Source organism: Hyaena hyaena, unplaced genomic scaffold (assembly GCF_003009895.1).
Source record: "Hyaena hyaena isolate Hyena2069 unplaced genomic scaffold, ASM300989v1 scaffold_94, whole genome shotgun sequence".
Lineage (NCBI taxonomy): Eukaryota > Metazoa > Chordata > Mammalia > Carnivora > Hyaenidae > Hyaena > Hyaena hyaena.
In genome coordinates this window covers 2,191,694-2,219,423 of record NW_024080726.1, presented here as the reverse complement: position 1 = coordinate 2,219,423, position 27,730 = coordinate 2,191,694, and the positions used below count along the sequence as shown (strand labels likewise).

Below are 27,730 nucleotides of genomic sequence, written 5' to 3'. Positions count from 1 at the left end.
AGGGACGGGGAGGGGGGGGGAGGTGGCCCCGGGGAGCCCTGCCTTAATTAGCCCGAGGTCACTCAGGCCCTTGACTCTCAGGAAGGAGCGGCTGCCTCTCTGATGGCGGAGGTGCCACTACAGGCCCTGACAGCCTGTAGGGCTGGGAGAAAAGTAGGTATGAGGTCGCTGCAGGGTGAGGGTCAGATACTGCACGACACTGGTGAGGACTGGGCCAGAGGGCTGCATACCATGCGGAGCGCTGATGGGAGCAGCTGACCGCGTCCTCTCACGCATGCACCTCGCCACCACCCTACAGGCGAAGGCCACACTCTCATCGGCCCCATCGTACAGATGAAATAACTGAGTCTCCGGTTTGTGTCTTCAGGGTCACACGGGTGTGAGCAGAGATTTGAAGCTGAACGTGGGGGCCAGGCAAGAGCGCGCTGTCTGAGCCCTAAATCACAACGTCCGGGCTCTGGAGGTGGGATGAACGAAGCTGCTCACTGGACAGAGGGCGAAGAGCGAGGCCTGAGGAGGTGAGTAACCTGTTCCAGGTCCCACAGCTTATGCCGGATCCCAGGGAGGACCCGGCCACCCGGCTCCCAGGCTTCCTGCGCCACACAGCCACTTCCCCCGCTATCCGGGTGTCCCAGACGGCAGCCCCTAAAATGCACCGCAGACCCCGTTGCTGCGGACCGGAGCGCCGGCGGGCCTCTTGCCCGCCCACTTCACTCTAGAATCCCGCCCTATCCGCGCTAACCAAGAAATCATTCGGGAGGCTCCGCCCCCCCCCCCCCACCCTTCGTCCGACCCCGAGCTGGGGGGCGTGGTCTCGCCTGCGCCTCCGCCCCTCGCCTCTCGCCCGGGAGCCTGACTGCGCGCGCGCCCCCGAGCCGGCCCGGCGCGCACGCGCCTTGACCGTGGTGGTCTGGGGCCCAGGCCCGCGGGGCCCCCGCGCTCCCAGGCGGGACGCGGCGCGGGTGGGGCGGGGCGGCGGACTCGGCTCCGGGTTACGCTCGGCGAAACCGGAGCGCGCGGCGGCCGCGCGGCCGCGTGACGCGCACCTGTCGGGCCGGGCCGCGCCGCGCCCGCGGAAGAGGATGAGCGGGGCCCCGGCCTGGCCCGAGCCCGGCCCGCCGCGCGCCGCCGCCGACGTTTCCCGGAGAAGCGGCCGGCTCCGACGGGCGAGATGAAGTAAGCTTCTCCCCGCCGGGTCTCCGGCTCCCGCGGCCGCGGGCGCTGGGGACAGTGAGCGGCGGCCGCGCACTCGCGCCGGGCCGAGCCCGAGGTCGGTGCGGCGGCCCCGCGGCCCGGACTCCTCGGGCGTTAGCGTCCCCGCGGCCCCCGCGCGCCCGCCGCTGCTCGCGCTCCGGCCCGAGCCCCTCCCGGCCCCGCTTCCTCGTCCGCAGAGCCCTTGGCGGCGGGCCGGGCGGGCGGGCAGCCCCCCTGGAGGCTAGTTTGGAGGAGCCCCCGGCGTCCCTTTCCCCGGGCCTTCTGGAAAGTCAGCGCAATGAGCGGCCGAGTCCAGTGCTTTCTGTCTGGAGAGCAGCTTGATCTTTGGCCTTAGCCCTCGGGTTTCAGTCAGCGTTCGCAACACACCCACCCGACGCGTAGTTTTCCAGAAGCAAACCTAGCTGCATCTTTGAACATCGGCTCCCTTAAACTTGAATGTTCGCTTGGAAATGAGAACTTCTGGAAAGATCATAAACCGAAATTCTTTGCCCACCCCCTCTCCACCCAGCCAGGCCCATGGCTTCTAAAGCCAGCGAATTAGGGGGGTCCTGGTGTAGAAATGGGCATATTTTAAACTCTTAGGCACATTCTCTGCCCTGATCGAAGGCGGATAGACGTTTTGAGCCGATGGGGCTAATCTTTTGGGTAGTTTTAGGGACACTTGAGATGAAAATGCTCCCTGTTCGGCGTGAAGAGAGCTCATTTCTGACAGTCCTTTACGTAACTTTCTTTTGAGGTACATGACTGCCCAACAAATAACTCCTCTAGGCAGACATTCAAGTTATTTTTATGCAGAGACTGGAGTTTCCTAAGTTACTCTGGAGTCCGACGGTTTGAGGCCGTCTGAGAGGGAAGCCTCGAGATCCCTTTATCAGTGGCCTAGCCACTTCTCGCTTTATTCAAGGTGGAATTTGAACAAGGTAAGATGTCATTGTTTGAGGCCACATTTCACGGTGGATCCTGCCAGGTCCTGACCCAGGGGCAGAGCAGGAAGTCTGGTTTTGCTGTTTGCTGCCCTGACTTGAGAGCCAGGTGGCTCTTTGGGAGACTTACCGCCATTGCCCTCTAAAACATTTTTCACATCCATGATCTGGGTGTTTTGGTTTGGTTTGGTTTGGTTTGGTTTTGGTTTTGGCCCCGTCTTAAAATGAGGTGGATGATCCCCGTTTTACAGCTGGAGAAAGCCCCTTAGCAGTTAGGTGAAAAGCCTACAGCTCCAGAGTGAAGGGGTTTAGGCGCCTATTCTTTGGGTCAGATCATAAATCCCTCGAGGGCTGGGGTGGGGACTTTTAACCTTCCTGGCATCACATTTCTTTGATTTTTTTTCCCCCAGCCAGTATGACAGGAAGGTCATGAAAGCCGTTGATGAGCCATTTCTTGGCATTTTTTTCCCCTTTCTGTTGTGGGATGGCTAATTCCTTTTGCAGCAGTTCCAAGAAACTAGCAAGAAAAGTACCTTTGCTCATGATGCCGTTGGTTTCATAATGATAGAAACAAACATTTCTAAGTCAGCTTACTGTAGGCTGACTCGTGCCAAGGGCCGTATGCGGATTGCCTCATTTTGTGCTTCTTATCAGCTTGTTTGCCTGCCCCGTGGTTGAGACACACGTGAGGGAGATAGACTGCACCACGATTGTTCCAGTCTCTTCGAGGAGCAGAATCCGTGTCCACACCAATGCAGGGTTTTAAATTCCACCGTTGGGGGTGTAGTCACACGTTTTACTGGTAGGTGGGACGCAAGGGCTGAAGCCAGACCGCCTGTGTTCACATCCGATCCCCTCTGAGCTGCCTGCCCTCCAGTGAGTCCTTTTCCCTCCGTGCACCTTGGCTTCTCCTGAATTCGTTCTGCAAGTGGGCAGAGTAATGGTACCTAGCTCCCGGGTTGTGGCAAGAATTTAAAAGCTTTGGTGCATGTGAAGCTCTAGGATCGGCATATAGTTAGACGGTCTGTAAATGTTTCTTTTGTCATAACTGGTGGTGTTACTGTGAATGCAAACTGTGCCTTAGTGCTCGAAGTCACCGGTAGATTCCTTCCTTTGTGCTATCGTTCAGATGCAGACGGCTTGCACACAGGTGACAGTGGTCTTCTACAAAATGGGATTTACTTGTGCCCCTTCTGTGGGCCAGGCCCCGTTTTGGATACTGGAGACCATCAGCAAACAAACCACAAAGCCCCTTCCCCCATTGGCACTTGCGGGGAGGGGCGACAGGCGATAAAACAAATACACTTTTCAAGGACAGTATATTAGAGAATGATACGTACCACGGAGGGAAATAGAGCAGGGGCTGAGATGGAGGTAGGAGGTTTGCAGTTTTACAGAATCGGCTGAGAGAGCCTCACCGAGGTGACATTTCAGGAAAGAATTCAAGTTAGGGAAAGAGTGAAGTATGTGGACATCTGCAGGGGGAAGTAGGTCAGGCAGAGCGAACAGCAAGTACAAAGGCCCTGAGGCAGGAAGACGGGTGGCTGGAGCCTAGAGAGGGGCACAGTGGCAGAAGAGATCATGGGTGGGAGGCCATAAGAGGTGGCCGAGTGCCATGCTCAGGAAAAGGCAGAGGAAACGGGAGGCCAGTTAGGTGGTTCCTATGATAACCCGGACAGAGGTGATGGTGGCTAGGACCAGAGTGGGGTGGTGGAAGTAGTTATAGTCTGGATGAATTTCGATGATAGAAACTATAGGATCCGCTGAGAGATGGGATGACCCCCAAAGTTTCCGGCCTGAGCTCCCGGAAGGGTCGAGTTACCGTTTCCGGAGGCTGGGGCAGTAGATCAGGTCAGGGGATGGGTCCGTTCAGTTTTGAACATAGTAAGTCTTACAGACACCCAGTGACTGGTGGCCGAGTCGTGTTGATTGTGTGAGCTTGGAGTTGAGGGGGAGAGAGCGCAGACTGGAGGGGAGGACCTGGTGTTGTACCTGGCAAATGCCAGTATCTGTGGTGTAATATCCCTGTGGTGTTGTATGCTGGTAACTGTGTAACAGTTCTGCAGGGGTGGGGCTTGGTGAGGGGGAGCCCGATTTACAGCCTTTGTCGGTATCTGTGGTGTAATACCCCTGCACAGGCTGTCTCAAGCACCCCACTGTAGAGTATCTTCGCCTTACAGACATAGTAGATGGAAATGATGTCAAGGGCCCAGGTTAATAGTAAAATATAGTAAAATACGAAACGATCAGCTCTAAGTATTTATTACTTCTGAATATAATTTTTTGGGTCATAAATTTGTACAATTTGGTTTAAACTTTTTCTTTTTGAGAGAGAGAAAACGCAAGTGGGGGAAGGGCAAAGGGGGGGGGGGGAACAGAGGATCCAAAGCGGGCTCTGTGCCGAGAGCACAGAGACCGATGCGGGGCTTGAACTCCTGAGCCGTGAAATCATGACCTGAGCTGAAGTCAGACGCTTAACCAACTGAGCCACCCAGGCGCTCTCATTTGGTTTTTTAATTCAATGGCTGTGTTTAACAACCGGCTTGAAAAATTCCCCGAAAACTCAGCAGGTGCATCTTGCGTGCAGGTACCAGGTGGCTCCAGCACACCATTTGGGTCGTGGGGACCCAACACACTGAAGAGGTGATGGGAGTAAGGATTCTCCGAGGTCTGGGAGGGAAGCGGGTCCCAGAGCCTGATCTTGCACCTCTTATCCCCGTCTCGTCCCCAGGGGACCGGGAAGGGAGGGCCACAGCCCGCAGAGTAGCTGAGGGTTGGACTAGCGTGGGCGTGTTTGGTACAGGTGGGCCAGAACCAGGAGAGTTCGGGAAAGACACCTGCCTTAGTGATCGTCTGGGGCACTGGGCCCCTCCCCTCGCACTCTGGTTAAAAAACGATCTTTAGTTTGAACTCTTGTTTTACTCCCACGCATTCTTTCTAAAATTCCGAACTCCTGGGCCATGATTTGAAGAAAACAGGCCCCTCCTTCCCGTTTGGCAAACAGAAGGTGGAGGCCAAAGGTGTCGATGTGGCATTGGGAGAGGGAACAGGGTGGCCGCAGCCACTGACCTTTACCTTCCCGCTCCTGTCCCCTGCCCCGGGGTCTGCTGGGAGCCAAGGACCGGCGCTGCTCCCTCCTGTGGCTTACCAGAGCCCTCCCCCGCCCCCCCCCCCCCAGCGCCAGCACACGCTGGGCCTGTGGGGGCCGGTCAGGCACGGCTGCCTCTTTCGCTTGGGCAGAAGCAAAGCCTGGAACCAGATTCCGATCCAGGCCCTCTGGCTGGCCAGGTTGGTGTTCGCGGCTTCGAGAATGTTGGCGGAGCTGTTCTTGCAAAGGTGAGCCGCCCAGGACGCCCTGACGGGAACCCCTCCGGCCGGACTGGGGGAGGGCAGGACTGCGGACATGGGCCGCATCAGCCATGACACCGAGACGAGCCTGTGTGAAGACGGTCGTCTGCACCTCCCTAGAGGAGGCCCCGCGGCACGGCACTCAGTGGGGTAGCGTGTTTCTGGCAAGAAAGTGTTGTAAGTGACATCGTGCCCTTCACACGCTTCCGCCAAAGCTTCAAGGAGTCTTGTCTTCACTTCTGAAGGGCACTCCGCTGTCAGCTCTTTGCTGCCCGGTGCAGTGACCCCGTCCGCTCCCCCGGGGCCGCGCTGCCCGGGGCCACCCTGGCTGCCTGAGGTGGGCACCCAGCTGGGGCCTCTCCCTTGCTGAGAGAGGGCACCTCTCCTTTCCTTGGAAAATCCAGGATTTGGGGGCAGCAGCCCAGTAGCGACCCTTCAGCTAAGTCTCTTCGCCTCATAGACGGGGCGAGGGGCCTTCGCAGGGCGAACCGCTTGGCGAGACGTAATCAAGGTAACGTGGCCGTTGGGGGCAGGAGCCGGAGGAGAATGACCCGCTTAGCCCAACACGCAGTCTCACACGCTGCCCTTCCTGCGCCAGACTAAGAAAACTTACTTTTTTTTAGTGTTTATTTATTTTTGAGATAGAGTATGAGTGGGCAACAGGCAGAGAGAGAGGGAGACACAGCATCCGAAGCAGGCTCCAGGCTCCGAGCTGTCAGCACAGAGCCTGACCTGGGGCTCGAACTCACAAACTGTAAGATCATGACCTGAGCTGCAGTCGGACGCCCAGCCGATTGAACCACCCGGCCACCGCAGAGAACTTACATTTAATTAAAAATAGGAACGATTCATAGCAGTACCAGCGGTCGGTGCGCCACGTCCGTGCTTTGTGGTTCATTTAAGTGTGTAATTTTAGGGGGTGCGGTTAGGCCTCTTGGAGCAGGCAGAGAGGCGGGGGAAGCGCTTCTGAAACACCCGCAAAAGCGGGGCCTTCAGCGCAAGAGCGGCTTAGACCGTCGGTGGCTGTGCTGGAGCCGTCTGGAGTCCCTGTCGCCTCACCCCTGCTCCAGGGCTGGGCCCTGTTCTTGGCTTCGTTAGGCTTCTCGAAGCCTGTTTGTCTCCCTGCCGCCGGGGCAGCAAGGGGGATGGGATGACCGTGGCAGTCACTGTGTCCCTCCTTTCGGGGCTGGGCGTGGGGACTGGTCTGGGGACTGTGCCCTAAATGCCCGAGGTCGGTCCTCAGGGCTGCCTGCAGGGCGGGGCTTTGTCCCAGCTGAGACGCCCAGTGCGCATGGTTGGTGGCATTATGCCACCCTCAGGAGCCAGGAGGCGCCTTACACTCAGCTAATTTGTTGACGTCTGCGTAGGGTTTTGTTGCCTGTGTTACCTCAGCTAATCGTCACAAGCCCGCTGTGTAGTTCGGTGGTGTTAGCCCTGTGTCACAGTTAGGAAACAGGGACCCAAACTGACTGGGTGACTTCATTAGATCACCCAGCCGGGAGGTGGTCTCGGGCCCTGGTCCTCTGACCCAGGTGCTGCATGCCTCCCCTTGACTGAGGAAGCTGTTTAGCCCAGTGACTGGGGGCTCGGGCTTGGGGACAGGGCAGTTCTGCAGTCTTCCGGGGCTGGGGGAGAGGGACTGGTCCTTGGAGCCCCCTCACCCGCCCATCCAGGCTCCCTGAGGTCCCGGACTCCTCCTCCTGCATCTCCAGCACGTCTGTCCGGAGCCCTGGTTCCCGGTGTGGGATCAGGAGCTCTGGAACGCAGCCTGCCAGCTGGAGGCTCCCCCTTCTCCAGGCTGTTCTCTGGGCTTCAGATTTCTCACCGCCTCTTCCCTCACTGACCTTGCAGCTCTGTCTTCCCTCCAGGCAGGGGCGATTGCCAGTTGAGGAAGAAATGCACTAAGGGCCAAGGACAGGGATTGGGAGAAGGAAGAAGGGGAGTGAGTGTGCAGGGTAGGGGGGAGTGCAGGGGAAGGCTGGGGGCCACGCAGCCGGTCCCTTTACCCGCCACGTCAGGCCGCCATAGAGGAGATGTCCGGTGTCCTGTAGATTCTGATGCAGATTCTGTTGTCGGAGCCTCATCTCGGTTTGGCCACTAACTGTGACATCCAAAGAGATGAGGAGGAGGCAAAGGGAAAAGTGGGGGCCAGGGGTGCTGTCGGAGGGTAGCTCTGGTCCCACTCAAGGTGGGCGATGATCCAGGGATGCGGGAAGGGAAGCTGGCCAGATATCTCCTTAAGCCTCCCTTTCCCTACCTGCACAGCCAGATTGGAGCCTCACTGTTGAGGGTTTTGTTCTTCCTTCATCCGGGAACTCCTGCTGCCCGTCATCTCGGTTCCCTGTCGGTGCTCCAGCCCCCCATCCCCCATCCCCCCTCCCCGGGGCTGGGCCCTGTTGCCCTGTCTAGTTCTGAGAGCCGAGTAGCTGACCACGATCGCTTTCCCCCTCGCTCCTACCTTTCCCCCAGAGCACTGGCCCTTGGAAATTGGAGAACGGGAGAGCCGTGGAGTAAGAATTGAGCACGTTAAAGCCTTACAACCTTGGTCAGAACAGAAGGCAAGTGAAAGCAACTCCTCTGGTGCATTTGCGGCCGGTCTGAGGCCGCTTGCCTTTCATACACGTCAGCCGCTTTAAATTAACCTGAAAGCAGCCAGGATGTTAGGTGCACCTCGGGCGTCAGGCACACCTTGGGAAGGCTGCAGCATGCATTTGCCATGTGTCAGCTCAGGGGCCAGAGAGCCTGGTGCCCGTTGGGCGCCCTCCTTCCTCACCTTCCTTCACCGTCTGAGCCTCAGCTTTTCTCTCTGCAAGAGGGAAACTGCAATAGCACCCGCTCCACTGGCTCTTTTCAAGGCTTTTGTCCGGACTCGGTGAGATTGTATGCACGAAGCACTCCGTTCCGGGCGGCTGCTGTCGTTAACGCACCCTAGTGACAGCTGCCACTTACACAGTGCTCCGGGGGTGGTGGCCAGTGTCCCAAGCATCTGATAAATACTAACTCGTTTTGTCCTTATAATAACCCTGTGCGATAAGTCACCGGTACCCCCGTTTCAGATGAGGAAACTGAGGTATGGAGAGACTGGGTAGTTGTCCAAAGTCAAACAGGAAGGAGTTGAGCTAGGATTCCACCCCAGTGGGTTCCAGAGTCAGTGCTGTTATTACCGCACCGCAGGGGTCATTAGTAATCGTGCTGGGCCCGGAGCCCAGCAGATGCAGGAGAAGCAAAGTGAGCAGCAACGGGGGGGTGGGTGGGAGTGTGAACCTGGCTTCTTGCGGCTCTGGCCATCACCTGAGGACCTGCCACCAGTCCTGAGCTGATGGGCCTGGCGACCCGTGCTCGCGCGTGAGACTGGCAGCGGCCATCAGGGGTGCGCTCCAGTCCCACGGCAGCCCTGGGGGCCACCCCCCGGAGCTGCCCGCAGCCCAGCTGTCCACCTCTCGCAAGGGGCCTACCCCCTCCCCGTGTACAGCCCCTACTACGGGGTGGGCCCCCTCCGCACCAGAAGCCAAGCTGCTGGGGGGGTGGGGGATGCAGTGGGGAAGCTGAGGGATTGTAACACTGTCCCGAGAAACGTGGCTGTTTGTGCCAGGCAGGAAATGTTTGACAGCCCGGAAGCGGGTGTACCTCCGTGTCCCAGCCTCCTGAACCGTGTCTGATCTTTCCTTGTTCCTTGTCTGCCTCACCTGTGCCCAGGCACCCCGGCTGCTGGAAGATGCTCACGATGGCGATGTGCGTGGCCCTCCTGGGCTGTCTGCGGGCCCAGGAGCTCGGGGGACACGTCTCCGTAATCCTGCTGGGAGCCACTGGGGACCTGGCCAGGAAGTACTTGTGGCAGGGGCTGTTCCAGCTGTACCTGGACGAGGCGGGCCAGGCCTACAGCTTCAGCTTCCATGGGGCTGCCCTGACGTCCACCAAGCAGGGCCAGGAGTTCATAGCCAAGGTCATGGAGTCCCTCTCCTGCCCGGAGGACGTGGCGCCTGGGCGCTGTGCCGAGCTCAAGGGCCAGTTCCAGCAGCTGAGCGGCTATCACCGCCTGAAGACTGGCGAGGACTACGCGGCCCTGAGCACGGACATTGAGGCGCGGGTCCAGCGCCAGGGCGTCCGGGAGGCTGGCCGGATTTTCTACTTCTCGGTGCCGCCCTTTGCCTACGCGGACATTGCCCGCAACATTAATGGCAGCTGCCGCCCCGGCCCAGGCGCCTGGCTACGGGTCGTCCTCGAGAAGCCCTTCGGCCATGACCACCTCTCCGCTCAGCAGCTGGCCGCGGAGCTTGGAAGCTTTTTCCGAGAGGAGGAGATGTACCGCGTGGACCATTACCTGGGCAAGCAGGTGAGCGGCAACTGTGGGCGTTAGAGGGGGCCGGGCGCAGGGAGACCCCATCGGTGGGGAGCCGCACTGCTAGCTGTGGGATTGGGCCTGGGCCGCTGTGAAACCCGAGCTGCCGTGGCTGTCCCGAAGGCGGGCTGGCAGCGAGAGGCTGGAGGAAAAGCAGAGTGTTGGGGGCAGGACCGTGGCCCTCATCCATGCAGCCGGCCGCATTCTCATCGCCACCCTGCATCGTCTACACAGGTGGCCCCAGGACTCTGGTGTCGGCCTGGCTTCCAGTGCATCCTGGTGTGGGGATTAGAATTAACTTCTTCCACATCTACCTGCCTTTTTTCAGTTTCCATATCTTTCCGAGTTCTATTCTGAGCCCAAGGCTGGTAACAAGATCCCACACCGAGTAGGGACCCCAAGTCCGTGCTTCTCAGCCAGGTTCTGTGGCGGAGCGTTGGGGGCCCTCCTGTGATGCAGGCCGCTGGCCGCTCCGCTCTGAGCGTGCCCTCGGAGCGCCTCTGGGACAGCCTTCCCTACAGGCCCCAGTGGAGAGCACACAGCACGGTGTCCTTTGGTGCCGACCAGGCTGGTGGGCCCGGGGCCACGCGGGTGGGTACCTCATCGTCTTCAGGACGGAGGCGCTGCTTTCTCTCCAGCCCCGTTTGGAGCTGCCGCGTTCCCAGAGAGTGGGCCTCAGACCAGAGTCTGAGCTGGTGAGGTTTTCACCTATTTCTGGGAAAACGAGCAAAGAGTACATTCAATTTACTGAACGTATTCAGTGTAAAGCTTTTCTTGCCCCAGTTATAGTGGTAAAAGGATCTCTTCTTTTATTAAAAGTTGATGGTCATAGAAGATAAATCATCGGAAGTATTTTTTCCTTGCAAAACGAGGAGCTGGGAGCCCTGTGGAGGTCACTTAACAGTTTTTGGAGTCTGTGTAGAGCTGTGAGGTCATAGAGCCCAGGGACTGAGAGTGTCTTCTCTGGGGGGGGGGGGGGGGGGGGGGGGGGGGAGCAAGGCGTGGGCCCTTTCTGGGAGTCAGGATGCCACCTTCACCCTGAGAACCAGCGGCACACTGGCCTCCTTCCCCGGCAGGCCGTGGCTCAGATCCTGCCTTTCCGAGACCAGAACCGCAAGGCCCTGGACGGCCTCTGGAACCGGCACCACGTGGAGCGGGTGGAGATCATCATGAAGGAGACGGTGGACGCAGAGGGTGAGTGAGGGGCTCCGTGGCCTCCGCCGGCCCCGTGCCCGGTGCGAGGGGAGGGCCTGGCATCTGCCCAGCGTCTGCGCCTCGGCTGGTGCTTCTCAGAGGGAAGCCGCCGCCGGTGTGGTGTCCCTCGAGGGCCTGCGGTGCCCCGGCCCTGGACGCGCTAACCCCCCAGGGCAGAGCCCGCGCCGTCCTCGCTGTCCGAAGGGAACGCAGTCTAGGTGGGTAAACTTGGCCCAGACCCGGAAGTTACCCCGAGTTCTACGTGGGTGTGGTGGGGCCCGTCAGAGCTGCCCCAGGGGCTGGTACCGGTGGTGCCCTCTGCCCAGACGCTTCTCCTCACCTCCTCGCCTCCCACCCCTCCTCTTCATTCCCAGCTCGGCCATCCCTTTCTCTGGGGCCTTCTCGACAAGGTCCATTCAGGGCCCCCTCAGAGGACCACGTGCCTCCTTTCTCTGCCCTCCAGTCTTTCCTGTGTCTCATCCGGGGCCTGTGTGTCTCTCCCCCCGGAACGTGGGCTCCAGGTGCCTCCTTTCTGGCTCCTGGCACGCATGTCGGAAGTGCTGAACAGATACCGAGTGAATGAGCAGCGTTGACCCCGGCGCGCGTGGCCCGTCTGTGCTGGGTGGCCTCAGCACGTCACCTCCCTCTGCGGCGAGGTGAGCAGCCGTGTAGCAGACAGTGCCCAAGGCTCCGCGGGGTGCCGGCCTTGTGTGAGTCCATCCACTTTGTTGAGCCTTGACTGCATTATGGTCAAAGCATCAGTTCTCAGCCAAGAAAATAAAAGCTAATTCTTCCATGTCTGTCCCCCCCAGTGGCCATCTGAGGTGGGTCCTATCATTAGCCTCCACTCACAGATGTGGTTTGGCGATGTGCCCAAGGTCACACGGCAGGAAGCGGTAGAGCCGGGTCCTTGGGGTGAGAGGTGTGGCTTTGGCCCCCAGGCTCTGCGCCACTGCGCCCAGCTCATCGCTCTGGCTGCTGGCTGCTGGCTGCTGGCTGCTGGCTGCAGCCTGGGCTGAGACACCCAAGGCCACTGTCCCCAGCCCACAGTGTGCCCCTGGGCAGAGTGGAAGGCTCCAGACCCTTCAGGGTCTGTCTCCTGTTTGCCTGTAACTCTTTTTCTTTTCCTTCCCTTGGTTACTCTCTCCAGCTTCCCTCCCCTCCTCTTCAAATGTGTATCCGGTGCCGGAGCCTCCGTGTGAGGGCCGTGGCCATGTGGGGTGTGATGAGGCACAGCCTCTGCCCCCCTCCAATACCTCACAGGCTCACTGGGGGAGGGGGTATATTAGGACAGACTCCAAAACATATGAGGCAGGCAGGCAGGGCCATGGGAGGGGAGGTTGGGGGAGGGGTGCCTGGCTCACAGGGCCCCTGTGAGCAAGCCTCCGACAACATTGCTGTCCTTGAGCGGAGCTGGGTTTCTCCGTTCTGGAGGCCCTGTCAGGACACTGGCCCTCTCCCCGCTGCACTGAGCCTGCGTGGTCTTGGGAACCAGCCCCAGCGCTTCCCGTTATTTCCTGTTCTGTCCTCAGCCGCGGCCCGGGCTGTGGGTCGCCTCCGTGCGCCGGTGTGTGTCTGCTGGGCTCCTGGCGGTGAGGGCCGGGCCTGGCTCTTGCTTCCCCTGCAGAGAGCTCCGCTTCAGCTCTGGTGCTGAGAGCGCAGGACGGCGTGACAAGGTGCCGCTGTCCCCGTCTGCAGTTCAGCGCAAGCCTCTGCCTGGACTTGGCTCAGCCACCGGCAGGGCTGGGACGCCGGGACTCCGACTGTGCTCTGGCGGCCCCTGCGTGTCACCCCTCCCCCCCTGCACTGGGGAAGAGCGGTGATGTCTGGGGCCACCAGCTGGCACCATCGCCCCTTATTCCTTCCAGCCCTTCCTCTCCAGTTCCCTTTTGATACCTGATGTCACCCGGAGGCTTCTTTGTGAGACCCCTGGGGAGCCAGGGGCTGGGTGCACTGAGGGCCTGCTTCCCCGGCAAAGATACTTTCGGGTTTTGGAGAAAGGAAGAGGGAAGGCAAGACAAAGAGGCAGACTGAGACCTGGGCAGGTCTGTGTGCCCAAGCATGGCCCGAGGCAGGGCGTCTTGGGTTTGGATGATGCCAGACAGCGAGGCCCAGGAGGGTGGGCACCGTGGCTCGGCCTTCAAGGCTGCGGGTGGGACCAGGGCACTGGCCCAGCTGCCTGCAGGGCGCAGGTTTGGAGGGGACGCCCTGGAGCACAAGGCTTTTTCCCTCAGCTGGGCCCTGTGCCTTGGGCCCAGAGGCAGAGACACAGGGCAGGGCAGGCAGGGGGGTTCTGTAGCCCCTGAGGGGTTCCAGCCAGCAAGGGTGTCGCCTGCGGGCTGGACCAGCCTGTCCTTGACTGAGATGCTGATGCCGTCCTGGGGGCTGGAACTCTGTGCCGCCTGTCTGCCGGCCTGTCTCTGGTCTGACGGGCTGACTTCGTGTCCTCCCCGCACCCCCCCTACTCCCAACCCCCGCGCCCAGCCACCAGGGCCTCTGGCAGCAGTGAGTGCTCCCTGCCTCCTGGGCCTTGGGGACCTGAAGGACAAGCATGTGTGTGCTGAGAAAGTGGCCCGGGGTAGCTCCGGAAACCCAAATGCTGAGCCTCCCCCCTTTCCACCCGTCTCCCCTCTCCCCTCCAGGTCCTGCTCTGGAGCCCGTAACACAGGAGGCCCCTTATAGACAGACCAGTTCAGGCTGGAGAGAGAGGACAGGAGATGTCCCTGGCTGGGGACATCTCCCTCCCCCAGGCTGTGGTCTCCCTGGCCTTGGCTGTGCCTTCTGTGGTGGGATGCAAAGCGGGCAGGGGGAGGGGCCGACCTCCTCCTGGAGGTCACGGCCGTGCTGGGGCTCCCTGTGCATAGCAGGCCAGCTGCTATGGTGGGACTGAGGGTGGCCGGGAGCTCCCGAGGTGGGATTTAGAGCCCCACAGTCTGGCGTTCAGCTTCAGAAGGGCACGTGCAGGGGCGGTCTCCCCTCGCCCGGGGCAAGTGCGGCTTCAGGTGCACAGCGCGGGGCAGTACGGGGTGGCCCTGCGCCGGGATCCCCAGGGATGGCAGACTACACTGTCACTCGAGTGCCGCAAACGGAAGGGACTGCCCCTGGTCCCCAGGAAAGGGACTCCTGAGAGGCAAGGTCGTTTGGCTGTTCCCCTCCCCCTCCCCCCCAGACATCCGAGTGGGTGAGGCTGGCCTCCCCAGCTCCCTCCCTTCTCGGCCCTGTGAGTGGCTGTCCTTCCCTGCCGCAGCCTCTGGCCCAGAGGAGTCTGTTGCAGTGTCAAGGCTGCCGCACAGGCAGGAGGGAGAGCGAGAGTGGGGGGGGGGGAGAGGAAGAGCACTTCCTTCCCCCTCCCTAGTCTCAGCTGGGGTGCCCCTCTGGGAGCCACAGAAACCCTGGGGGGTGGGTCTCCTGCGGCAGCACCGTGGGCTATACAAGGAGTGACCTTGGCTGTGTGGAGATGACCCCTGCTGGCCCCCCTGCTGGCCGCCAGGAGGCTCTGCGGAAGGAAGGGCTGCGTCATTGATGGCCCAAGGCACAGCTGTCCAGGCTGGACTGCCCCTTCTTCTGGGGGCACTGGAATGGGATCCGAGCTCGTGGCACCTCAGAATGCACGCTTCTAACAGCTGTGCCTGTGGCCTCAGTCCATCAGGGCCCTGCGTGGCTGGCCTTCCTGCCAGAAGGCGCTCAGGGTGTCCCTGCGTCCCTCTGCTGCCCTACTTTCTCCTCTGGGTGGAAGGCTTTTTTTAAAAAAACTTTTTTTAAAAGCTTATTTATTTTGAGAGAGAGAGAGCAAGCAGAGGAAGGGCAGAGAGGGAGGGAGAATCGCAAGCAGGCTCTGCTCTATCGGCTCAGAGCCCGACGTGGGGCTTGATCCCACGAACTGTGAGATCTTGAGCTGAGCCGAAATCAAGAGTCAGGTGCTGAACTGACGGAGCTACCAGGCGGGAAGAAGGAGGGAGACTTCCCGAGGACGGTGTAGCCGGCCCTGCAGGGGAGGGTCTCTTCCCACCCCCATTCCCCCCACGGAAGGAGCACGGTGCACGCTGACCTCCGAGGGCAGGAGCGGCCGTTCAGTGCCCCTTGCGCAGGGACCGCAGCAGCCCGGGTCCTCCGGGTGCGCACCAGCTGTAACTGCCCCCCGGCCTGGTGCCCCCCACCCCCATCTGCGGGCCGTCCGCAAGGTGAGCTCAGGGCAGCTGCCGGGCCAGCGGACCTGCTCTCTCCTTGGCCCTCCCTGCTCTTTATTTTTAGTTATCCCCGAAGGTGCCAGCAGGGCTCGCGGCTAGCTTTCGGTTTTGCGGTTCTGAAGTCTGTGTTTTCCTGGGAAAATCTGGGTCTCCCGCAGCGTGGAGGCAGCGGGGAGGGGCTCTGTGGCCCCCATTGTGAAGGGCGCGATCCGTGGCACGTCTCTGTATGATCATGATAATCTCTGCTGCTCTCTTGGGGTCGTTTGGAAGATTAAGTGAAATCACAGGCGTGGAAATGCTTTACCAGTGGAAGCGCTCTTCTCCTTCTGAGCCGTCAAGGAGGCGAAGTGCTGTGCTCTCTCTGCGGGGCGCCCTGTAACCGACCTGTGACTCGTGCCAGGTTCCGGGAAGACCCGGAGTTGGTCTGTAATACTGCCCTATATCCATGCTTCACCGAGTTCATCCCTCCCTCCCTCTCTCTCTCTCTCTCTCTCTCACACACACATATATGGATGTGAACATGTATTTCGGCTTCTACCTTCAGCAATCTGTATAATGTATACCTTGTAGTAACTGTATTTCTGTGAAATTTCTTTTTCTATCACAGAATATGAGTTGCCCTATTATTAGGCATTTCACTTTTTGCTATTTTATTTATTCATTTATATTAAAAACTTTTTTAACGTTTATTTTTAAGAGAGAGAGACACACATAGTGCAAGCGGGTGAGGGTCAGAGAGAGAGGGAGACACAGAATCCAAAGCAGACTCCAGGCTCTGAGCTGTCAGCACAGGGCCCAACCCGGGGCTCGAACTCACAGACCGTGAGATCATGACCTGAGCTGAAGTCAGACGCTTAACCGACTGAGCCACCCAGGTGACCCCCTTTTTGCTATTTTAAACAGTCCTTTGCAGGCTTTAAAAATTAAGATATAATTCACATATTATAACACTTACCCTTGTTCACAAAATCGTTTGACCACTGTCATTCTAGAACATTTATGAGCATTAAAAAAAATAGTTTTCCCTTTGAGTCTACTTCTGAAGTGGAGTTGTGAGGCCAAATGGTGGAAACTACATTACGGCTCTTATTATGTTTCCCAGAACGTGTGCAACAGCGATGATCATAGCTCGTGTTCCTACAGCTTTGCCTGCGTGGATGCTGTTGTCCCACCCGCCCTCGCCAGTGTGGTGGCCCTCGAGCACCTGGGACACAGCTTGTCTTGTCTGCCGTAGCATGCTGCCCCACGGGGGTGTGAGGGGTAGCCCGGCCGAGGGGCAAGGCACTGGGGCGTCTGTGCTTGTGACCTTGTGATCTTGGGTGGCGGTAGACTCCGAGCCGTTTGGAAGCCAGGTTTATGGTCTTGCTGCCAATTGTCCAACCTGGTTGAGCTTTTTTCTATCCTTGTTCAGACATCAGTGGGTTTTTAACCCTCAACTTTCAATGTAGGAAAGGATGCCAGGAGTGAATAAGAGATCATTTTCAGGAAGAATCAGTCCTCAGGCACTGGTGGACAACGAGTGGTCGGCATCCGCAGGAGAGCCGGTGCCCCGGCTGGACCCCGGTGCTGCGGTCGGCGGTGTGGTCCCTCCGGAAGAGGTCGTTCTGGAAAGGCAGAGCTTAGCCGGGGAGGGCTGCAAGCGCAAGTGCAAGCCTCCAGGCTGTGCTAAACACGGGCACCCCCTGAGGCTTGAAATTAAGGAATAAAGGAACCTGTCTTTTACACAGCGGGTAGTAAACCTGGGAAGTGCTTTCTCCCCGGCACTGAGAGAGGATAAAAATAGAAGAGGGTTACTTAGGGATTTGCTAAGCCAATGAATAGTAAACAGATAACGGGGCCATTGAAGGATTCTGCTGTGCTCCCTCCATCAAAAATTCATCTGTTCTCAAGCTTTAACTATCCTCTTTATACTCTTAAGTCTGTAACCCATCGGTTCCAGGGCACACATTTTCTTTTTCCATATTTGAACATCTCTGCAGTTGCATTTACCATTGACGGGGCACCGGAGTTGACGTGGTTGGAGGCCCGTCTCTTTCTCGGTGGTACTAAAACCGTGACGCTCTCGCCATCGCCGGCATTTTGGGTTTGATGGAATCCAGTATGTGTCTGGCACTCACTGCCTGCCCAGAAGTCCAGTCTTAAACCTCTCGCTGCCTTCCACGTGCACCAAATGTCACCACTTTCAGACTCAGCAGATTTAGAACTTAACCCGCCATTGAATTTTTCTCAGGACACGCCACCTGCATCATCTAACTTCTTTTTTCTTTTTTTTAATATTTTTTAAATGTTTTATTTATTTCTGAGAGAGAGAGAGAGAGAGAGAGAGTGAGCAGGGGAGGTTCAGAGAGAGAAGGAGATACAGAATCTGAAACAGGCTCCAGGCTCTGAGCTGTCAGCACAGAGCCCAACGTGAGGCTCGAACACACGAACCGTGAGATCATGACCTGAGCCAAAGTCGGACGCTTAACCGACTGAGCCACCAGGCGCCCCTGCATCGTCTAACTTCTTTATCTCCAAATGGTGACCGTCCTCTGCGTTGCCGGCTGCTGGGCCCTCTTTCTGAAGCTTCTGTAATAATAAAAATACTAGCCGGTATCTCCCGGCGCTTCCCGTGTGCCAGGCACCATTCCAGGCCTCGTAGATGTGTTAACTCGTTAATGCTGCAAGGGAGGGATGGGACTGTCCCTCTCTTACGTGTGAGATAGAGCTGCTCTCGTGGTGCCGCAGAGCTGAAAGATAGCGGAGCGGGTGCTTGAACCCATCCCTCCTGGGCTCCAGAGACCGCACTCCAGATCAAGAGTCTGAATGGCCTCGCAGATCCAGCCAGTCACCACGAAGCGCTTTCCCATCCCCTGAATGGTATCTTTGCGTTTTCCTGTTACTGCATTTGCTCTGGCCCTTGTTCCCTCCCTTAATTGCTCCAAACGCTGCCTTGTCGGACCAGTACCCCCTCCGTAAGTTCGTCTTGCAGGTAGATCGGAGATGGCCTAACTGTCCCACAGCACCTGTTACGGTTCTACTTCTTGCTTATTTAAAAAAGTCGTATTTGACATACAATTCACATATCAGACAATGCACCCATTTAAAGTACACAGTCCAGTGGATTTGTCAGTTTTAGAGCATTTTCGTCACCCTCCCCAAAAGAATCCTTGAACCCCTTATCCTCGTCCGTGTGACCTAGCCCCATGCAGCCACTAATCTACTTTCTCTGTCTATGGAGCTGCCTCTTCTGGACATTTCATATAAACGGAATCACACAATGGGCGGCCTTTTGTGTTTAACTCCTTTCACCGAGTGGCGTGTTTTCAAGGTGCATCCATGTCACGGTGTGTACCAATACTTCATTTCTTTTTTGTGGTGAATGGTAAAATTTTATTTGTCCATCAGTTGATGGACATTTGGGTGGCTTCCACTTCTCGGCGATTGTGAATAATGCTGCTGTGAACGTCCGTGTACAAGTGTTTGTGTGGGCCTATGTTTTCATTGCTCTTGGGTGCACACGCAGGAGTGAAATTGCTGGAGCCTACGGTAATTCTGCTTAAGTCCTTGGGGTCAGGAATTTTAATAGCTCCTTAGACTTCTCAGTCTAGTGTCCAAGGCTCTTTCTGACTGGTCTCGATTTCTGCTGTTCTGAATCACCAACTGGCTGCTTGTGCCAGGCCAGGCTTACATTGTCGTATGAACTGTGTGTTGGGGCCTCTGCCCTCTGGTCCCAGCAGGCATTGGGTCCCTGACCTTTGACCTAGATCCATCTTTCTAGAGCCTAGCTCAGCTGGCTTCTTCCACTCCACTCCTGAAAGCCACTGGTGCTCAATCCCTTCAGCTCCACTCCCAAGTTGAACGTTCACTTGTATGGTTGTTAAAATGGTAGTGCTAGGAAGTTGAAAGGGAGGTGTTTGCATGGAAGAATTGCAGGCTCTGGAGCTAACTTCCTGGGTCCGATTGCGTTTTTACCCCTTTGCCAACTCTGTGGCCTTGGACAGGGCACCTAGCTTCTCTGAACCTTAATTTCCTTGTATTTTTAAAATTAAAATTTGTATTTGTAAAAATATTTATTTTGGGGAGACCCCAAGCAGGGGAGGGGCAGAGAGAGGGGGACACAGGATCTGAAGCAGGCTCCAGGCTCTATGCTGACTGCAGAGAGCCCTATGTGGGGCTCGAACTCATGAACTGCAAGATTGTGACCTGAGCTGAAGTTGGACACTCAACTGACTGAGCCACCCAGGGGCCCCTTAAAGCTTGTTTTTGAAAGTAAGACCTCCTTATATATCGTTAGTGTGAGAAATAAAGGGGCTGATGAACACTGTTATTATAATTATTATCTTTTCTTGATGTTTTTCTTCTCAGCCGTATCGTAAGAACTTTGAAGAGCAGACCCTGTAGGGCTGGAGGAGCTCAGCCATCATTTCAGCAGGGGGTGCTTTTGGCCTTTCTGTTGGCACAGCTGGACTGGGTTCTCCCGTCCCTTCCGGGTTTCGCATGGCTGGCCAGAGCTGCACCCTCAAGTTCTGGCTGAGAACAGGACTCAAGACTCCTGCTACTGAGGACAGAGGTGCTTTCCGCCGAGCAGGCTCCTGGGTTTATTTCTTGCCCCACAACACGGGTGTTCCCTCGGGTGTGGCATATTGGGCTGAGTTCAGGGCACATCCTGCCAGTCATGGCCTGGCCCTCCTCGCCATCCAGCTGGCATGAGCGTGCACCACGAGCCTGGTTGGGGCAGGTGCTCAGGACTGGTGCCGAGGACCCCAGGGGGCCTCTGTGAGGTAGCGTGTGGGGACAGCCAGGGCGGAATTAGGGGCCACTTCTTTTTGTTTGTTTGAACTAAATATTAACTAGATGAAAAAGAATTTTTACTAAATATATGTAGGACATGTGCAACTACGATATAACAAATACAAGCGTACCCACCAAGCCATTTTTTTTTTAAGTTTATTTATTTATTTTTGAAAGAGAGACCAAGCAGGGGAGGGGCAGAGAAAGGGAGACACAGAATCGAAAGCACGCTCTGGACTCTGAGCTGTCAGCAAAGAGCCCGACGCAGGGCTCAAACCTGCAAACCATGAGATCATGACCTGAGCTAAAGTTGGATGCTTAACCAACTGAGCCACCCAGGCACCCCCCAACCAAGCCATTTTTTTTTATTATAGTTTATTGTCAAGTTGGTTTCCATATAACAGCCAGTGCTCATCCCTACAAGTGCTCTCCTCCATGCCCATCACCCATTCTCCCCTCTCCCCGCCATCACCCCTCAGTTTGTTCTCAGTATTTAAGAGTGTCTTATGATTTGCCTCCCTCCCTCTCCTTGACTATTTTTTTCCCTTCTCCTCCCCGATGGTCCTCTGTTAAGTCTCCTTTTCCACATATGAGTGAAAACATATGGTATCTGTCCTTCTCTGCCTGACTTATTTTGCTCAGCATAACACCTTTGAGTTCCATCCATGTTGCTACACATGGCCAGATTTCATTCTTTCTTATTGCCATGTAGTATTCCATTGTATAGATAAACCACATCTTCTTGATCCATTCATCAGTTGATGGACACTTAGGCTCTTTCCATGTGTTGGCTATTGCTGAGAGTGCTGCTGTGAACATTGGGGTCCATGTGCCCCTGTGCATCAGCACTCCTGTATCCCTTGGGTAAATCCCTAGCCGTGCTATTGCTGGGTCATAGGGGAGTTCTATTGTTTATTTCCTGAGGAACCTCCACACTGTTTTCCAGAGGGGCTGCACCAGTTTACATTCCCACCAACAGTGTAGGAGGGTGCCCGTTTCTCCACATCCTCGCCCCAGCATCTAGAGTCCTCTGATTTGCTTATTTTAGCCACTCTGACCAGCGTGAGGTGGTATCTCAGTGTGGTTTTGATTTGTACTTCCCTGATGAAGGATGCTGAGCATCGTTTCATGTGTCTGTTGGCCATCTGGATGTCCTCTTTGGAGAAGTGTCTGTTCATGTCTTCTGCCCATTTCTTCACTGGATTATTTGTTTTTTAGGTGTGGAGTTTGGTGAGTTCCTTATAGATTTTGGATACTAGCCATTTATCCGATGTTATTTGCAACCATCTTTTCCCATTCCATCGGTTGCCTATATTAGTTTTGTTGATTGTTTCCTTTGCCGTGCAAAAGCTTTTTATCTTGATGAGGTCCCAAAAGTTCATTTTTGCTTTTGAGTCCCTTGCCTCTGGAGATGTGTCAAGTCAGAAATTGCTGCGGTTGAGGTCAAGGACCAACCAAGCCATTTAAAACATTTTTTCTAAGTTTATTTACTCAGAAAGAGAGCACAAGTGGAGGAGGGGCAGAGAGAGGGGGAGAGAGAATCCCAAGCAGGCTCCGCACTGTTAGTGTCAAGCCTGATGTGGGGTTGGAACTCACACACTTTGAGATCATGAGCTGAAGTCAGCTGGTTGACTGAGCCACCCAGGTGCCCCGTTTTTAAAAAGAGCTTTATTGTATCTTTCCCCAAATTCTTTACCGTTTCCTCTCCTTTACTGTTCCAGATTTGGGGTGGGTTGCTCCCTTCATTGTTTGTATGTAGGCTGGATTCCCTGCATGGTACAGTTTCATCTCGAAGGGGAGGCGTACAGTGTATGCGTGTGTGTGTGTGTGTGTGTATGTGTGTGTGTGTGTGTGGTCTTTCCCTTTATCCTGCGCTCAGGATAATCTCACCAGATCTTTCTTCTCATGACTGACTCTTTTCTGCTGTTTCTAATCCATAATCCACCTGCCAACCTGCTGTCCTCACCTGGATGCCTTCATCTTAAACACACCCAAGAGGAACTCACGGCTTCCCCTCCACCAGACTGTTCCCCTCCCCGTGTCCCCCAGCGCCGCCCATCCTTGGCGTGGGCCCCTATTCTAGCGGTTCTCCCGTGCTTGCACCCAGCGCTCAGCACGTCTGGTCACCCCTGTCCCCAGCACAGACGGCCCACCCCCTCCGCCTTGCCAGCGTGGCGGCCTTTCCGCTGGGGCAGCCGCACAGCCTCCTGCTCGGCCTCCTTGCTCTGGCGTCCAGCCCCCCCGCAGCAGCCCGGGAACTTGTCCCCTGCTGCCGGCTCTCCACTGGCTTCCCCTGAACATAGACCCTCCAGCCCCTGCCCCGCTGGCCTCTCCGTCCTGCTCACCTTCCCGTGGACCCTCCCAGCGAGCTCTTGCCTGTGCCAGGCTGTCGGGTCGAAGGCTCCTCACCGGTCTTGGCCTGGCTTTGGCGGTGCTCACCCCCCGGCCCTAGAGGACCCTCCCTTTGCTCTCCTCCCACTCTTTGTTGCTAGTTCCTTCACTGACCCACTTTCTCTCCCCTCCCACTGAAAGCCGGGGCCGGGGACCCCCTGGGCCCCTGCACACTGCCTGGCACACTTGTGCCGTTGGTGATGGGGTGGTGGCTGCCAGCCTCACGCAAGGGCAGGACGCAGAGACACACCCAGAAGTCAGGTAACGCCCAGAACCGTGTGCCAGCAGGCGGCAGCCAGAGCCCAGGCCCTCGCCTCGAAGCCACAGCCTCCTGGGACCCCAGACCTCCCAGCCGACGCCTGGGGAGGAGCTGGAGTCCGGCCGCATACCTGCAGATAAATGCAGTCTGGCATTTTCTGGGACCAGACCCTTCCCCACACAGATTCCTGGGAAGGCCCAAGAGTTTGGCAGCTTCACTGAGAATGCTCAAAGACACCCCCCTTCTTTCTCTGATTGGGATTTGCTCCGGCATAAGTCATGTTTGTCAGCTCTCTGGACTAGGGGATGAAGATGCTGGCTGCAGGGGTCTGGGGGAGGGGGTGGGGACAGGGGGCAGGGGACCAGAAGTGCCTTGGGGAAGTCGGGCACATTGCCCACTTTTTAAAAGTTTATTCATTTTGAGAGGGAGAGCAAGTGTGAGTGGGGCAGAGGTGGAGACAGAGGGACAGAGAAGCCCAAGCAGGCTCCACACCGTCAGCGCAGAGCCCAGCGTGGGGCCCGATCCCTGTGAGATTGTGATCTGAGCCGAAACAAAGTCAGGCGCTCAACTGACCGAGCCCCCCAGGTGCCCCGGTGACGATTCCCTACAGCTTCTGTTCCCTGTCTGCTCCCATACAGGCCGCACCGGCTTCTACGAGGAGTACGGCGTCATTCGTGACGTGCTCCAGAACCACCTGACCGAGGTCCTCACCCTTGTGGCCATGGAGCTGCCCCACAACACCAGCAGCCCCGAGTCCATGCTCCAGCACAAGCTGCGCACCTTCCAGGCCCTGCGGGGCCTGCAGAAGGGCAGCGCCGTCCTGGGCCAGTACCAGGCGTACAGCGAGCAGGTGCGCAGAGAGCAGCAGAAGCCTGACACCTTCCACAGCCGGACGCCCACCTTTGCAGGTGCGCGCGGGGGCCGGGTGCAGGGGGCCGTCGCGGGTGCAGACACGCTTCACTTTGGGTGGGAAGGGACCTCGGCTGGCGTGTGCCTTGCTTGTCAGCAAGGAGGACATTCCTTTGCGTCTCCGCCCCCACCCCGTCTTAGAGCAGCGGGGCACCTGTTGGGTCTGTGTGGGTGCAGGGCGCCCCAGTGGTGTTCTGGGGTCAGTCCCCTTCCGCACGCACGTCCAGAGCTCTCGGGTGGGCTCAGACTTGGCTCCCACTCACACGTAGCGCCCCCAGCCTCCCCTAGGGACTGCTGCCCAGACAGATGTCCACCAGAGACGCCCTGTGGACAGTCCCGCGGGCCCAGCGCGTTCCTGGAGCGGCCGGCTCCCTGACGCTGCAGGAAACAAACTCCACGGTGGAAGCGGCAGCGGTTTATTGGGCACTGACTGCGTGCCAGGCACTTTATATACGTTACCTCTACCTTGTTAAATCCCCGCATGTATGAACCCGCAGGGCAGAGATGACTGTTATCCCCATTTAAAGGTCAGGAGATGGGAGGCTCAGAGAGGTTGCAAAAACTTGCCCAAGGTCATGCAGAGACGGGAAAACCAGGTTCAGGAGCATACTCGGCCACTGGCTGGTAGAACCGTGGGGTGCCCTGCAGGCCCCGTTACCCCCCCCCCCCCCGCCACCTGACCCGGGTGCTCTGCAGACTGGAGGGAAGCATCCCTTCCCACCAGGAGCCAGGATCACCGCCCCCCCACCCCGCCCCGACAGTTGTCTGTCAGGGGGACTGGACTCCCAGGCGCCTCATGGAGGTGGGAGTCCGGGGCGGCCCAGAGGCTGCACTTCAGGCACCTGCTGGGAGGAGAAGATGCTGGAAAGGGGGAGCATAGCAAGGTCAGGGGTGCTCCATAGGTAGTGGGCTGCCCGGAGGAGGCGGGGCAGTGAAGAGAAGGGCCAGCGGAGGTGAGGAAGGGAAGGCCAGTGCCCTGGGGGGGTCCCCGGCTCTCTGTGCCAGAGTATGACTCCCACTGCCCCCCGTCCCTCAGGCATCCTTGTGCACATAGACAGCCTTCGCTGGGAGGGTGTCCCGTTCATCCTGATGTCCGGCAAAGCCCTGGACGAGAGAGTGGGCTACGTCCGCATCTTGTTCAGGAACCAGGCCTACTGTGTGCAGAACGACAAGCGCTGGGTCGCTGAGCAGAGCCAGTGCCTCCCTCGGCAGATCATCTTCTACATTGGACACGGCGAGCTGGGCGGCCCCGCCGTGCTGGTCAGTCGGAACCTGTTCAGGCCCTCCCTGCCCCCCGAGAGCTGGAAGGAGCTGGAAGGCCGCCCGGGGCTCCACCTCTTCGGCCGCCCTCTGTCCGATTACTACGCCTACGGCCCCGTGAGGGAGCAGGACGCCTACTCCGTCCTCATATCCCGAATCTTCCACGGCCGGAAGGACTCCTTCATCACCACGGAGAACTTGCTGGCCTCCTGGGCCTTCTGGACGCCCTTGCTGGACAGCCTGGCCCACGAGGTCCCACGCCTCTACCCAGGGGGCGCCGAGAACGGGCCCCTGCTGGACTTCGAGTTCCGTGGCGCCCAGCTGCACTTCTCGCAGCGGCAGCCCGAGCAGCTGGTGCCGGGGCCCGGCCCTGCGCTGCTGCCCAGTGACTTCCAGGTCCTCAGGGCCACGTACCGGGACAGCCCGCTGATCTCGGCCTGGCCCGAGGAGCTGATCGCGAAGCTGGCCGACGACATCGAGGCCGCTGCCGTGCGGGCCGTGCGGCGTGTCGGCACCTTCCACCTGGCCCTGTCGGGCGGCTCGAGCCCTGTGGCCCTGTTCCAGCAGCTGGCCAGCGGGCACTTCGGCTTCCCCTGGGCCCGCACGCACCTGTGGCTGGTGGACGAGCGCTGCGTCCCGCTCTGGGACCCCGAGTCCAACTTCCAGGGCCTGCAGGCCCACCTGCTGCAGCACATCAGGGTCCCCTACTACAACGTCCACCCCATGCCCGTGCACCTGCACCAGCGGCTCTGCGCCGCGGAGGACCGGGGCGCCCAGATGTACGCCGGCGAGATCTCCGCCCTGGTGGCCAACAGCAGCTTCGACCTGGTGCTGCTGGGCATGGGCATGGATGGGCACACGGCCTCCCTCTTCCCGCACTCGCCCACCGGCCTGGACGGCGAGCCGCTGGTCGTGCTGACCGAGAGCCCCTCGGGGCCCCAGCAGCGCATGAGCCTCAGCCTGCCCCTCATCAACCGCGCCCGGAAGGTGGCGGTCCTGGTCATGGGCCGGGTGAAGCGCGAGATCACCATGCTGGTGAGCCGCGTGGGCCACGAGCCCAAGAATTGGCCCATTTCGGGCGTCCTGCCTAGTTCCGGCCAGCTGGTCTGGTACATGGACTACGAGGCGTTTCTGGGATGAGGGCGCCTTTGGCCTTGGCTCACTCCCACGCTCGCTTTCCCTCAACTGCTCCCCTCTCCTCAGTCCTGCCACCTGCCCTGGCCGTCTGGAACCATCTGGAACCCGATGCCTCGGGGCTAGGCCGCCAGAGAGGAAAGGACGAGGCCTCGTCCCCATCCCTTTGACAGTCCCTGTCTAGTCGTGTGGGCAGACACAGACGCGAGGAAGAAACTGAGTCTCTGCTCTTGGGAAGTTTCCAGTCTGGTTCAGGAGAGGAGTCTCCACCTTCAGAACATACCTGTGGCAGTTCCACATTAACACCAGCAGCACAAAACAGGACAGCGGGAAAGCTCCCTGCTTCAGCAAGAATGCAGTGGTGAGGGTTCATCCAGGAAGGCTTCCTGGATGGGGTGGCCCTTGAGCCTGCTCCCATGGAAAGGAAGGCTGCAGATGGTGGATGGTGGAGAGAAGGGAACGCAGGTGTCCATTGGGTGCAGGGCCTGCACAGAGCAGGATGGGAACTGTTTGGAGACATCGGGTTGGCCGAGTGCCCGTTTCTTCTGTCCCCTCCTCCCCTTCTCCGGAGCCCCTGACACTTAGCCTGCTGTTCGGGCCTCTTTGTGGCTGTCTCTCCTGCTCTCTGTCTCTCTGGGTTCCCTTCTCCTCAGTTCTGACGATGGTGGGGGTCCCTTCCCATCCCCTCTGTCTCTCTGCTGTCCCCCCAGACGAGTGACACAGCACCAAATACTAGGAAGTGGAAAGAAATCTCCCACCTGGTGTTTGGAGCTCCCTTCCTCCATGTGGGGGGAGGTCCCCTGCCCGCCCGCCACCCCCAGCTGCCCCCCTGTGTGATGCACAGTGGGCAGAGATGGTCATTCCAGGGATCCCTCGCTTAAGAGGGTCCTTTATACCTCAGGGGACTTGCAGGGGGCGTTTCCGCTCTCAATGTACCCTCTTGCTTTACCAGTAAAGATCCACTTAAGTCTTTAAGTCTTTCTCTGGTGGTGACACGTCATCTGTGGGGACAGATGCCATGTAAACGGTCTACACCATCCAGAGGCTCTGATCTGACCAAACGGGAACGAGGTCTTCTCTCGGGGGGCAGGGGCGGCTGCAGCTCCCTGGCAGTGCTGGCCACCTAGAACCTTCTCAGGGATGTGGCTGGTTCATGGGGCCACAGTGTAGGGGAGGGCAGGCGGCCCACCCACCTCTCCTCCCCCTCCCGGCCCCCCGTGGTCGGAGCTGGATGGAGCCGCCTACTTGCTGTCTCCCGGCCCCCCCTGCCAACACGCTGCAGAAGAGCTGGGGAGAAAGGATGAGGTAGCTTCTCTTTAAGAGGAGGGGGGTTCTCTGTTCCTGATTAGGTGGGTCCGTCATACCTGTTTTCCTGAAACCCCCAAGTTTGGAGGGGGGTCTCTGAAATTATTTTAAAAAATATTCTCACACATTTGATTTTTATTCCAGCTTCCCACAGAGTCACACCCCCAAGACCGGACAGTAAAGGGATCAGACCGATGACTCTGACCACTCTCTCGTTTTAAAGTCACACGTGTGGCGGGCTTTGGTGTTCCTTGGGCAGGAGGAGCCCAGCCAGATCTATTTCTCTACTTCTGATTGTTTACACTTTCTTCAAGGCGATGAATTTAAAAGAATTCTGGGCTCCCTTTGAGATGTGTGTGTGTGACTCTGGTGCTTGGGAGGGGGGCTCCCCGTGTGGAGGGCGCTCTTGTTGAAATTCCCCTGGCCTCCAGCGACCCGTCCAGACAGGGCACCTTTCTCTATGCCAAGAGAGCCGATCTTGGCGAGGCAGAGC

The 27,730-nt window shown here is 58.1% G+C and overlaps 1 protein-coding gene across 7 annotated transcripts; it reads left to right on the top strand.

Annotated features, from left to right (window-relative positions):
* Positions 1 to 233: 233 nt before the first annotated feature.
* Positions 234 to 27,469, top strand: H6PD (hexose-6-phosphate dehydrogenase/glucose 1-dehydrogenase). Of its 7 annotated transcripts, XR_005528879.1 has the most exons (6): positions 368 to 518; positions 9,183 to 9,819; positions 10,902 to 11,019; positions 23,268 to 23,537; positions 24,575 to 26,293; positions 27,382 to 27,469. XR_005528879.1 is itself a non-coding variant. In XM_039235021.1 (5 exons), the coding sequence occupies exons 1-5, from the start codon at positions 469 to 471 to the stop codon at positions 25,936 to 25,938; spliced, it is 2,439 nt and encodes an 812-aa protein (XP_039090952.1). In that variant the 5' UTR covers positions 234 to 468; the 3' UTR covers positions 25,939 to 27,441. The 7 variants fall into 7 exon arrangements, 6 of the variants coding, with proteins under 6 accessions (XP_039090952.1, XP_039090954.1, XP_039090956.1 ...); XM_039235021.1 differs by having other exon boundaries at positions 234 to 518; positions 24,575 to 27,441; XM_039235023.1 differs by lacking the exon at positions 368 to 518 and adding an exon at positions 869 to 1,176 and having other exon boundaries at positions 24,575 to 27,441.
* The last annotated feature ends 261 nt before the right edge of the window (positions 27,470 to 27,730 follow it).